Here is a 12,817-nt window from a genome sequence, read left to right on the forward strand (position 1 = left end):
CATGCTCCTGGTTTGCTTAAAATCTGAAATTACTCATTTTTACACAAAAGAAGCCTATTGGGGGCTTTCAATCAGCAGCAATGCTGCAGCAACCCACTATGCACACACAGGCTAGTGGGAGGGAGAGGGGGTACTCAAGGGACACAACCCCTTTGTTGAAAGTCCAGCAAGCAGAGTGCTCCCACTAGAGTGCTAGAAATGGTGGGAATGGGATGTGCAGGACCCATAGGAGGGGGCATTTCCATTCCCTCATGCCATCCTGAGTGAGGCAGATGGTCCAGGCACCCTCTGCCATCTGCTGGTCAGGAATCCACAAAGGACATGTGAGGTCGCTGGATTAACCCTGTACCCATCTCCTTTGTCCCTCTGCCAGCAAAACTTGCCAGCCACCCCCTCCTTCAGCACCTGTACCCAGCCTTTCAGGAACCCTTCCACCCCTGTCTGCAGGGCACCACCTGCATGTGGGTTAAAGGGGAGCTCTACAGTTTTAGGTATGGGTGGTTTAGTTTTTCATCCCTGTTCCTGGAGCACACTCTGAGGCAGCTATTTCCCCTACAGATTAACCTAAGTCTAGGGATAGTGGAAATCCACAGGAGGTGGAGCAGCTGCAAGCCTGGTGTTGAGGTATTAACCACAAAGCAGCATTTCTCTGAAAAAAAAACACGTTAGGAAACATTTGTGTTTCCTGCCTGTGACCCAATTCCATGCACTGCAATTTTATTAGATTGCTCTTGATTAAAAAAGCAATGCTGCTGCTTTGTCCCTTAAAATTGTTCTCTTTAACAAGTGCTCACTGAGATTAGGGATCTTTGATTTGAATGTGCTGTGAAAATATTAAAAAAAAAATCAATTTTTGCCCCCTAGGGCTTTTCAGAGTTTTGTTGGGAGCATAAATAGGTTTTGGGAAGGCCTTTCACTCCAAGACATCCCTGTTTCAACCCCTCCATGGATATGAATTAAACTCTGCAGGAGTGAATTTTGACCAGAATACCATTAGATTAGACAAGGCTAAATACATAAATTTACAAATGTGCATTCTGCAAATTATCTATACACATGTGTGTGTGCATGTATTTTTAATTATTTAATCTTACCCACACCTACACACAGAGATTTTGTAAATATAAACCACATCTCCAAAAAAGCCACAAAGCAGTCAAAATTACAAGTCAAAACCAACCCAGACATGCTTAGAATCCAGATTTTAAGTGAAAAGCTGCTTTCTATTATTACCACCTGCTTGTGCACGTCTTGTAGCAGTTTCCAAGCCGTGCTGCACATATAGAACAATCACATTCAGGTTGGAAAAGACCTTTAAGATCATTCAGTCCAACTGTGAGCCCAGCATTGCCAAGTCCTCAGAGGATTATTTTCCCTGCACCAACCCTAGGGATTGCTGACTGACAACACAAGATCGATCCCTCCTCTGAACTCCCCTGCTCACCAGGAGATAATGCAGCAGGATTCTGACTTTTCTGCCCCTGTTAAAATTCCCATTCTGTCTCAGAACAGATTATGCTGAATGAGAGTAAAAAGACTGCAAAAAATGTGATTTGGGGACTTGGTGGTTTCTGGATTTGGGGGAGAAAGCACCACAATATGATGTACCAGAGGACAGGGATGCACCAGCATCTCCCCCTGCAGCTCATCCTCACGTCCCACCTTGCTCCACTATGTCATCACCCATGATACCCACCCTCACTCTTATTTCTCTCCATTTGCACTCTTTAAATACCTGCCATGTCTCCCAGTTCCCTCAGTGGGATTCATGGCCTGAATGTTACAGGGGATGGGGCAGGAGTGTGCCTGGAGCAGGGGGCTCCCCTCTCTCCACCAAAGGAAAGGGCTCACCTGGAACTGGGCACTGATGCTGGGTGGTTTTTTCTTCTTGTGGAGGTGGAGCAGAGATTTGGTGATGCGGTCGTGCAGCGTCAGGTTGGTGAGGTGCTTGAGGGACTTCACATCCAGCAAGTGCTGCAGAAAAAGAGAGAATCCATAGAAAATCCAGGTGTTGCCATCACACCATCTGCTATATCCCTCCTTTACCCTCACAGGGCTTCCTTAGCTGATGTAACCTCAACAGGGAACCCTGGGGGATGGCTCCCCCGTGAGGGTGGGCAGGCCCTGGCACAGGGTGCCCAGAGCAGCTGTGGCTGCCCCTGGATCCCTGGAAGTGTCCCAGGCCAGGCTGGATGGGGCTTAGCGCAGCCTGGGATAGTGGAAGGTGTCCCTGACCATGGCAGGGAGTAGAACTGGAAAACCTTTAAGGTCCTTTCCAACACAAACCATCCCATGATTCTATGATTCTCCTCACTGTTAACAAGCAGTTCATTGATTAATTGCATCAGTCCATCTCCAGCTGCAAGATGGACATAGAGAGGAGTAAAACCAATGCTTGTTCCTCTCCTGGTGCTCTGCTCCTGACCATGGATGCAGCACCAGTGAGGACCACAAAAAGCCTTATTCTTCTAGGGACAAGAAATGTCCTGGCATCTCTTCAAATGTAATAAATGTAGCCAAGACAGAGGGAAAGTAACAAGGTTGTTGTCTATCAGGTACCAGCTCTCCTGCATCACTTACTTGCTCATTTTAGTTTAGAGATTTAGTTATTAAATTTCACCAGCATGTACATACTCCTTCTCAGAAGGAGGAAAAATGAGACAGAGCAGGAGGAGGATCCAAGGAGGATGTAAGTGCTCATATCTTTTTCTCCCAGCAGAAATCAGGGCTGAAATCCTCTGGGTTTATATGAATTAAAGAGCCCTGAACAGAGCTGAGTTGACCAAAGTCTTGGTGTAGACACAATGGTCTTCTTCATATCCAACAGCATCACATGACTGTGCTACAGCCTTAACCCACAAACCACAAGGGGGAAAATGCTGCTTCTCACTCACCTTTGGGAGACTGGGTTTGGCTTTGAAGTTCTTGTTTCGCCTGGGGAGATAATAAATGGCTCAGGTTAATCCCCAGTGCAATTGTGGAATGGAGGAGTTGATGAAAGCAGCCCCTCCACATCCCCCTGAGCAGCTGCTGCCAGTACCAGCACTGAAATGGGGCTGTCCCTGCACATTGCAGACTGAGAGGGGTGTACCCAATAATGGGAATGGTTACATTGGAAATGATGGCATGCTGGGAATTTGGGAAGAGTGAAGATGCCAGATCACAAAATGATGACCAGCCTCCTGTTTCCAAACCCCATGTTCATTCCAGCCACCCTGGGATGCTCCCTGAACCTTTGAGGAGGCTGCAGTGTGAATCACCTGCCCAGATAATTATAATGGAAACTCTGATAAGATGTTAGAAGTGTGACTGCATTACATGGCTGCTGTATCTCCAGACTGGTGTGATCAGAAGGTTTGTTCCTTCTCTTTCTTCCCTTTGTCTGTCATTCTGAATGAATGAGACAAATTAAATCAGACATGTCAAATCTACTGGGGTTGCTTTCACCCAACTGGGAGACAGCTCCAAGTCTGCTTGGCACGCTGAGAGTTTTATATCCTGGCTATTTTCATTGCCCTAACCACCCTTGCTGCTCATTGTGCTCCAGGAATAAAGCCCAGATCCCCTCCTGGGTACTGACATGAGGATGCCATGGGCCCTCTCCAGCAGTTTGCTGTTGGTGGTGTTGACAAATATCCCATCTTTGTCCAGGAAGGTGCCAGGGCTGGTGAGCCTGTTGTGCCTCATCCCCATCCTGCCATTCCAGCCAACTCCATAGGCATCCCTGGAACACCAGACACCGTTAGGAAGAGATAAAAAATGCAGTTCCATGATAAAAACAGATCCTAAAATAACCCATTGGTAGAAAATGAGCTGCTGCCTTTTTCTTTCCATTGTTCATTCTCTCCCATGGGATGAGTCCCTGGTGCCAGACAGCACATGAAGCCATCATCCACTAAAGCAGCTCTCAAAGATCTAATACTCACAAAAGGAACAAATTAACAGCAGGACAAAAACAGCTTCCAGCTCTCCCAGACAGAAACTTTGAGTCTGCAGATACCTCTAGATACCTTTGGTGGCCTGAAGGATACAAGGCCATGACATCTGGTGCTGACTCTGGCTCCTCAAATTCACACCACCATTCCATTGGGAAAAGAAAAAGCAAATCTAATTTGCAATAAACTCATTATTTGCCACAAAGATGGATGTCAGCCCCAGCTGGATGATGGGTTGACCCAGAATCATTCTCTGGGACCTAATTCCAAATCAGTCACTCAATTTGGTCCCTTCTGCCATGGAGCATAACTGCTGTGGTCTCCAGAAATGCTCACCTGGCTTCAGAAGGGCTAAAGGAAACAAAGAAAGGAACCAAAATCCTCTCTTGGAGGGATGGAAACTGATACTTAACCAAACTACACATCAGGACAAGCAATTTCCCAAAGTGAGAAGCCTTCCAGTGGTGTCTGGGGGACATGAAGCCTCTTATGGGCAGCACCCCACCAAAACACTTTTGGCTTGGTGGGTTTTTGGTGGTTTGTTGGGGTTTTTAAACTCTAAATTTTTTATCAGCCTTGCAGAAATCATCATAGGAAATAGAAGCAATCTAAGGAAGGATGTGGGGGCTGCAACACAGCCCCCACCCCCCAAGTTATCTCAGACAGGAGGAAAAGGAGCAGGAGGAGACTCCAGGCTGCAGCAGGTCACGAGGATGCTGAAGGACACGGTGGTTTAAGCGCGGCCTCAGGCGCCGGCCACTTCTGAGCTCTGACAACAAGGCAGCCCTTTGCCTTAAAGTCCTGATTTGGATGAAAGGCAAATCTCAAGTGCCACATGGAAATGAAAAATTAAAGGATGTAAAGCTGTATGTTCAGCCAGCTCAAAGCCTGGAGCCAGATCCTCAGAGCAACGTCACCTCTCTGCCTCATCTAAGCACTTCCCAAATTCCTTCCTGATCCTATTAAATCAGCATTCTGACATGGACCACTATTATAAGGAGGGATCAATCACAGCAAAGCAAAACCCCTGGCTAAGTGCTCCAGGACCTGCTTTCCTAAGCATTCCATTCACAGATGGTTAGTGAGAAGCTGGAATTCCAAGTGATCCCTCCTGTTCACCTTTCTTCTCTTTACATCTCAGGTACCATCCACCAAAACAACCCTGTTTGCAGGTGGGAAAAAAAAATCACCAATTGATGGGAACCACTAAAACTCAACAGCCACTTTTGGGATGTACAACACCATTAATTCTGACCAACCCCTCTGGAAAATCCTAGAAATTCCCACACGGTTTTGAAAAACCCAAGAGATAAAATGACAGGGACACTTTAGGATGGATAAAAGGGACACTTTAGGATGGATACATTCACATGGCAACAGATGCAGGCTTTTGGTATTTTGGGGTCAATCCCCTCACCTAGCCCAGCCAGCTGCTTCCAGACCAAAACCTGCTCAGACAGCCCTGCACACAGAAGTGTCCCTAGCGAGCACAAACCAGCAGGATCCCAACCAGCCCAAGTGGTTTGGGTTAGGCATGGCCTGGCCTTCATTTCTCAGCAGCTGGGAAAGGCACTTGGAACACTCAGCTGAAGCCTGGTTTCCCACCCAGCATGTGCAAACCACCCATCCACTTTTTTCTGAGATCAGAGGAGAGCACTTGGCTCCCTAAACCCTCCACAGTGACTTCCTGAGTGATGTCATGCCTCAAACTTGCTTTTAGAAACAGGCCCCGGGCTATCCTGTAGGTTGGATGCACAACCAGGCTTATCAGCAACCACATGATCATGAGATGGCTTCGAAAGCAATTCCTGTTTAATTTGGAGCTGTAAATGGCCTGCCAGTCCATCTGCTGGGAAGCTGCTAATGCCAATCTCTCTACCAGAGTGGTACCTGCACTCCTGTGCTCACCTCCTCTTGCCCAACAAGCGCAAGATTGGTATTTACCTGAAATACCAACATTCATCAAGGGTGACACCACTCTCCAGGATCAAAAGCAGCTCCAATGAAAGGGATCAGAATCACCAGCCTGCTCTGAAAGTACAGGCTGGACCTTGGAGATCTTATGAGACATCTGGTTTGTACTTCCAGAAGGAAGGGGCAAAGGTGACATTTGGGGACCCATTACTGATGATGTCCAAGGGAAGATCACAGACCACACTATTGAGGCAACATAGGAGTTAGGATGACTCCAAAAGCACTTTTTTTTCTACAAATAAAGGTTGAAATTGAGGCTGCTGGTAGGACACAGCTGCTGAGGACGAGGAAGAAAACCAGAGTTCCTCAATTCTGGCTGTTTAGGCTGATTTGTCTGCTGTGCTGGTATGGGCTAAGGCACATAACCAGAGCTGACCACATACTGAACTCCACACTAAATAAACACATCCTCCTCCTTGCCTGGGTCAGGAGGAGTTTCCCTGCCTTTACAATGTCACTTTGCTGGGATAACGAAAATATTTTGGGCTATGAAAATGTTGGCAGCCCCAGCTCCCACACTACAGTGCCTCCAAAGCTGGAGTTGGGCAGCCAAGAAAAGCCCTGTCTCAGTTTACAGATGCTCCAAAGGTGCCAAAGGTTGGATAGAGAAACTGCAGGAATCCTCTTATCTCCAAGGGAAGATCTCCAAAGGGACAAAGTTTCACATTACGTTATCTTGAGGGAAACTTGCACAATCAGAGGTGCTGGGAACAGGGAACGTCACCTCTGGAGACACCAACCTTCCCTGCTTTGTTACCAAGGACTGGCTGTCATCACAACCCAGCCCAGCAGCAGCTGCAGCATTATGAGAAAGGAAAGGAGGGTGGCAAAGGCTGAGGTGAGGACAGCCAGGGTTGCATCACCTTCCCAGGACAGAGTGGCATTGCTTGCACCATCTGGATTTCTGCTCAAATTCGAGAAGTGGCACAAATTAATGAATTCAATCCCACCATTTTAAGTAAATTCCATGCTCTCTAACCACTGAAATGTATGTGAGAACATTCAGTTCTCCTTCAGTAGGGTGCCACTGCCTCTCTCAAAGGGGAGGAATTCAGAGGAAGAAGGACATTCTATTCTTGATGGCACTCAGAGTGCACGTGGTGAATAAAACCAGGCAGAAGAAGCCACTATTCTTCCCCTAGAAAAAAAAAAGAACTATGTGTATCTAATTTTTGTTGTGGCCATTTGGCATTAAAGCCATTGAAAATGAGCCTTCATAATATCCTTGAGGGATATTTAATTTTGTATGGAAGGGAAGCCACTGAGATGCAAGGACTGATTTAATGGGCATATTTCAGGAGACAGATTTAGACTCCTCTTGACTTGTTCTGGGCTTCTCATTAACTTCAGAGCAGCCATAAAGACACACCTGGATATCTGCAGCTCCAAGCAGTGGTTGTAGTGCTCCTATCACTTCCTTCCCCAGCACACACCTGCTCAGAGGGAAGCAGAGAGGCACTGTATGCCTTTAGAGGGGTATTGGGAAAATCAGACCTCCTGGGATGAGAGGAGGGATAGCACAAGAGTAGCTGGGAAAAGGATCAGTGCCCAGACATGCCTTGGAAATGAAGACTTTGGCTTCACAAGCAAGTTAATTCTGGAGTGGGGATGGAGAAGGCTTTGTATCTCAAAAGCGTAGACCTGAGTTTCATTCAGTAGCTGCTTAAATGGTCAGAAACTTCAAAGAGGGATTTAAAAATAAAAATGTACATAAAATCTGTAAAAATCAATCAATTTTGAAGTAAATGTGCTTTTTTACCCCCTGAAAACAAGCAAGCATTTGGCAAAGTACCATCTCAAACTCCATAACTTCAGGTTTTCCACATGCCAGGGTGCCTGGAGCCACCACATACTGTATGCAGCTCTGTACCCAAACCTGTCCTCTTGAATGACTATTTCCTTGATACTGGCACATTCATTCATTTTTTTAAGCTTCTTATCCCCTCATACACCCATCCCCAACAACTGCTGCCTTTGACACAGGGAAGTTGCTTTTCCTGCCTGCTGTTTAGTCAGGAAAGGTGTTTAGATCCAATCACACGGCAGAGAAAGAAGGACGAGAAGTTAAGATTGATAGGTGAGATGGAAAAAATGTCAATACAGTCATTTTCAGGTACAGACAGTGCTCTCCCATCCCAGACCCTGGCCATGCCAAGGTAAAAGCAGGATCCTTACCGTGGGCTCCTCTCGTTGATGGTGTTGACTCCCTGCAGGTCTGAGAGCGGTGTCCGTGGGCTCTTCCGAGTGATACCTGAAGCAGCACATGAGGAAGACGTTTCCAGCTGGCTCATACCCAAGAGACAATTAGCAGAGCCATCCCCACAGACAATTAGCAGAGCCATCCCCACAGACAATTAGCAGAGCCATAGCTGAGGCCTGACTCTGGCGTGGAGCAGCGCCGACGTGTCCCGGCACATGCCGGGCACAGCCGGGTGCCAGGGATGCCATCGCTGCCCAGTGCCACCTCCCTGCCAGAGGCATCACCCTCGTGAGTAACGCTGCTTGCTCCAGCCTCTCATTCCTCTCCCACACACACAGGGGGTGTTTTAGGGACATGCTGTCCCAGCTAGCAAAGGGGGTGAGGGAAGGAGATGATGGGAGCAGCAACTCATGTTCTCCATGTCCAAGAGATTGCCAAGGTTTCCACTGTGCATGGGATAACCCAGCTGCACGGGCAAAACACCTGGACATCATTAGAATGCTTGGGAAAATGGTAATTTTATTCCTTAGACACTTCTTCTCTCCCTCCCTCCAAATAGATGGACATGTGCAGCAAGCTGGAAATGCTTTATAGCATTTATAACTTTATAGCATCTCCTACTTTTTATAGCATTTCCTACTTGCTGCACATGTCCATCTGTTTGGAGGGAGGGAGAGAAGTGTCTAAGGAATAAATGAATGCCTTGGAATGAAAACTTTGGCTACACAAGCAAGTTAATTCTAAAATGGGGATGGAGAAGGCTTTGCAGAAGAGGCACAGATCTGTATCTCAAGTGTAGACCTGAGTTTCATTCAGTAGCTGCTTAAATGGTCAGAAACATTAAGGAAGGATTTAAAAATGTACATAAAATCTGTAAAAATCAATCAATTTTGAAGTAAATGTGCTTTCCTCCCCAATTTTGAAGTAAATGTGCTTTTTTAATATGAAATATATTTCATTTATTCCTGTCCACTTCTTATACTGTTATAGACACTTCTATACTATTTTATAAAGGCTTGATTGCCTATTGAGCCTATATCCTTTGATACCTAGAATAATTTACTTGTAATAAAATATAACTAATAAAACAATATATTAAATAAAGTATCTCTTTTGTATTCAGCCAAGGAAGCTGCTGCACATGGTTACAGTAGCAGCTGTTATCTGCCCTGAAGTGGAAATGTTTTGTAACCAAGCATTTAGGAAGACAGGAGACAATTATTGTAGACAAGAAAACATTTCAAGTCACCAAACCACAAGAATATAAAGATCTGATAATGGGGAGTTTGACATGAAAACAACTGAGCAATTTTATAACTGTCTCAAAATCACTGCTGTGAGACAGGAAAAATCACAGCTCTCACCTCAGCATGGGAAAAATGTTTTATTCTACCCTGAGACATCTACAGTGGGAAAAAAAAGGGAAAAAGCTTCCTAAAAAGAAAAAAAAATCTAAACTATGGTTTGTAGCAGGACAGAAGGAAGCAATGGCATATCCCCTCCACCCAATATTTATAATTCCACTATTTCATGCAGCCCAAGTGCTGAGTTAAAAGGTGTCCTGGCGATTTTTTATTCTGAAAGATGAATACAAAGCAAATATACTGAGACCTGAGCTCGTCCTGCTGTTCTGAGCCTGGAATTCCTGAGGAGAAGATGAATTCCTACCAAAGACATCCCTTTAACAGGACATTTACCACCCTCCTTGCCCTGTTAAGGTGTGGTAACAGGAGAATCTGTTCATCTTGAATTGGGCAGGAGATCCCTGAAAAGGCTGTTGGGCCACCTGCATTTAAGTTTTTGCATAAATATTCTGGGAATGTCAACAAAAGAAAACTTGAGGGTGTGCTGTCCCAGGTCATCTTTGAACCCTGCCTGTGCTCCAAGGCTGGACCAACCAAATCACTCCTGCTGAGGAGGTTTGGCATCTCCAGCACTGGAGGGTTTTGGAAAGCAAGGCAGGTAATGCATCTGAGTGCTTAACAATACCCGAGCTCAAAACTCTTTTCAATCCCTCTTTTTGCCATTTAAGCCATTTTTGGGTTACATTTCTTGGCCTAGGAGTGTTCTTGTACCTCTTTCAAGACTGGCATTTCTGTGTCCAAAGTCCTGATTTAGAGAACAGAAACCCAATTGTAAATAGGGACAAATGAGAATAACCATGAATCTGCTTAAAATGTTGCATTAGCACTTTGTGTAGCTAGTTTTAGACTAAGAAAGCACCTAATGTCTAGCTGGATCGATTTTTAAAATAGATTAAATGAATATATTTTAATATACCTGGATCCTCCCCCATTAAGGCCCAGAAGGCTTTTCTTGCCTTAAAGAGTCCATGAAAAATGGGATTTCACTGGTATTTCCAAGATTTTTTTAATGTCTACCCCTTCTTTTTGGAGCAAAATCTGCCTTCCTACCCTTCTGTCAGGCTCAGACACAGTCTGATCTGGTTTACACTTCAGGCAGAAAATTATTCTGATTTTTGAAGCATATTCCCTTTCCTTCAGCAGGAGTGTTTTGGTAAAATGGACTGATCTACCTAACAGGTCTTTGCACTTGTTGAGAAGAGTTTTGGATAAGCCCTATCAACTCCCTATGGATGAATATCAACCAGCAGACCTCCAGTGTTGATTCAGAGGTGTCTAAACCCAGTGCCCTGCTCTGGAGGAGCTGGTGCTATTAGGGAAGCAGCTGATGGCAAGGGAAGGGAGAGCAGTTTGCTCCAGAAGCTGAATACCAAAGGGCCTACAGGGAATCTCAATAAACTCATCAAAGCCATTTGTTTTCTCTCTGTGTTCAGAGCAAACTGCACAGCTCAAAACAAGGGGATGACCTTGACTCCTGTCTCAAGGATGACGTGGATGTAAAACCTCATCTGACTTGTGGGAAAAGCCAAGTCCCTGGGGCCAAGCTTGCCTGTTGGGCCCAAAACCTGATGGATTCTGAACCAGAACATTCCACATTCTCCAAGCCCACTTCAGCTTGCCAAGGCTGGGAGCCTGGGGAAGCAGGAGCACACCCCATGGGGAGATGGGAAGGATCTCTGAAAGCAGAACAAGAATTACTTGTTTGCCTGGTCAGATGCCAATTCACAAACTGGCAATGTTCTTCTTAGACCCACTCGTTGGATTTACCCCAAGAGATCCCAAATTGTGTGGACTAGTCTATATTAGTGAGGTTTTGAGGTGTTGAGCTCAACAGTGAGCTCAGCTTCCTGCTTCCCATTAAATTAAAGCTTGAAGTATCTCTTGAGTTGTATGAATTTCCTTTTCCCCACCTAAGGAAATGCAAACTAAATCCCCCAAAATCTCCCATATTGCTGAGACAACTTAAAAATTAAAGTTAAACTGATTCATTAATGGCAAGTAAAATTACTCTGCTGATAACAATCTTCCTTTTCAACAGTTTCTTAGCAGTATCAGTAAGGTCATTTGGCACAACACCTTTTAATAAAATCAAAAATCAAGAAAAATTTAGTAGCACCCCTTTATGTTTTCTTATAGCAGTGTTGGGAACTTGTAGGGGAAAATAATGTACTTAAATTAAGAATGAAAGCCTAAATTAAGACCTAAAGCACCACTGTTTGCCCAACCCCACATGCTGCAGGAAGCAGAGATATCTGACAGAAGGTTTCTAACAGGAAAACCATATTTATGTAGATTTAACATGCATCTACTGTACTTACCGTGCTCAGATCTACAGAAAAAAGGTGGTTTCCACTTACACCTAAATTTCAATAAGTTTAAGCAAGTTGGGCTGAGGCTTTGCCCATGCAGAGCAGCTCTATTTCTGTCAGCTTTAACAGGCAACATGAATGAAGAGAATAATGGTAGGAAAATAATATATCTAAACATGAGAGCACCAAATATCTATTTAAATATAAAAATAAAATAGAGTAGTGCAGGCAAGAGTGTCCATGTTGTCATGCAGGATGAGTTTATTACATGACAGAGGAGTGAAGATGAAGAAAAGGAGACCAAGTGCATCATTCCATAAAATAACATTGACAATGCCTCTGTTTTAAGTAAAAGCCCTGAGAGACAATATTTTCACAAGCTAAAGGTATTTTTGAAGCAGAATGAAATCCAAATTAAGTTGAATTCCAGCTGTACCAGCTTTGTATCAGCAATATTCTTTATTAACGTCAGTGAGTAAATGGGAAAATTGCCAACAAAACAATTTTTGCAAGATCTCAAGAGATATGGGTTTGCTTTTAATTTGACTCTTCCAACTGTGCCCAATCATTTCCCAAGAGGTTCAAAACTGCTCTGAGGCACCTGGTTTGATCATGGAGGGCTCCTCAGGCGTTGGTTTTGTATCCTTTCTACATGGAATGCACCTGGTTTCCATTTCTGGACGTGTGAGTGTGGTATCAGAGGGGAGGGTGAGTGGTGGAGCCTTACTGTACTTCTCCTCCTTGCACCTCTGCAGGATCTCTAAGCTCCTCTGGTGAACTGGGTGGTGGAGAAAGCTAAAACTATCCACACTTTTCAAAACCGCACATGGCACTGCATCATCATGCCCTTGGGAAGCAAAATAAAAACAAACAAAAAAAAATGGAGAGAAGAGAAAGATTTTATAAGCAGAAGTCAGGAGAGGGGAAGGAACAAGCCCAAAGGAGCTCGGGGGTCACAGGTTTTTGTGCTCGACACAATTTAACTGTGGTTTCCTCCTCACTGTGGCATGAAAGCAATGGGCTGGACCACATCCC

General features: G+C 44.9%; 1 protein-coding gene across 1 annotated transcript in view; it reads right to left on the minus strand.

The window, feature by feature from the left end:
* MYO9A (myosin IXA) overlaps window positions 1-12,817 on the minus strand; it is a 175,142-nt gene that overhangs the window by 29,809 nt on the left and 132,516 nt on the right. Inside the window, exons 15-19 of the mRNA XM_066559101.1 lie at window positions 12,510-12,629; window positions 8,085-8,160; window positions 3,581-3,724; window positions 2,895-2,934; window positions 1,852-1,974 (exon numbers count right to left, since the gene is read on the minus strand). Of these exons, the coding sequence (XP_066415198.1) occupies window positions 1,852-1,974; window positions 2,895-2,934; window positions 3,581-3,724; window positions 8,085-8,160; window positions 12,510-12,629 (503 nt within the window). The remainder of the gene's footprint in view (window positions 1-1,851; window positions 1,975-2,894; window positions 2,935-3,580; window positions 3,725-8,084; window positions 8,161-12,509; window positions 12,630-12,817) is intronic.

Source organism: Molothrus aeneus, chromosome 13 (genome assembly GCF_037042795.1).
Source record: "Molothrus aeneus isolate 106 chromosome 13, BPBGC_Maene_1.0, whole genome shotgun sequence".
Classification (NCBI taxonomy): domain Eukaryota; kingdom Metazoa; phylum Chordata; class Aves; order Passeriformes; family Icteridae; genus Molothrus; species Molothrus aeneus.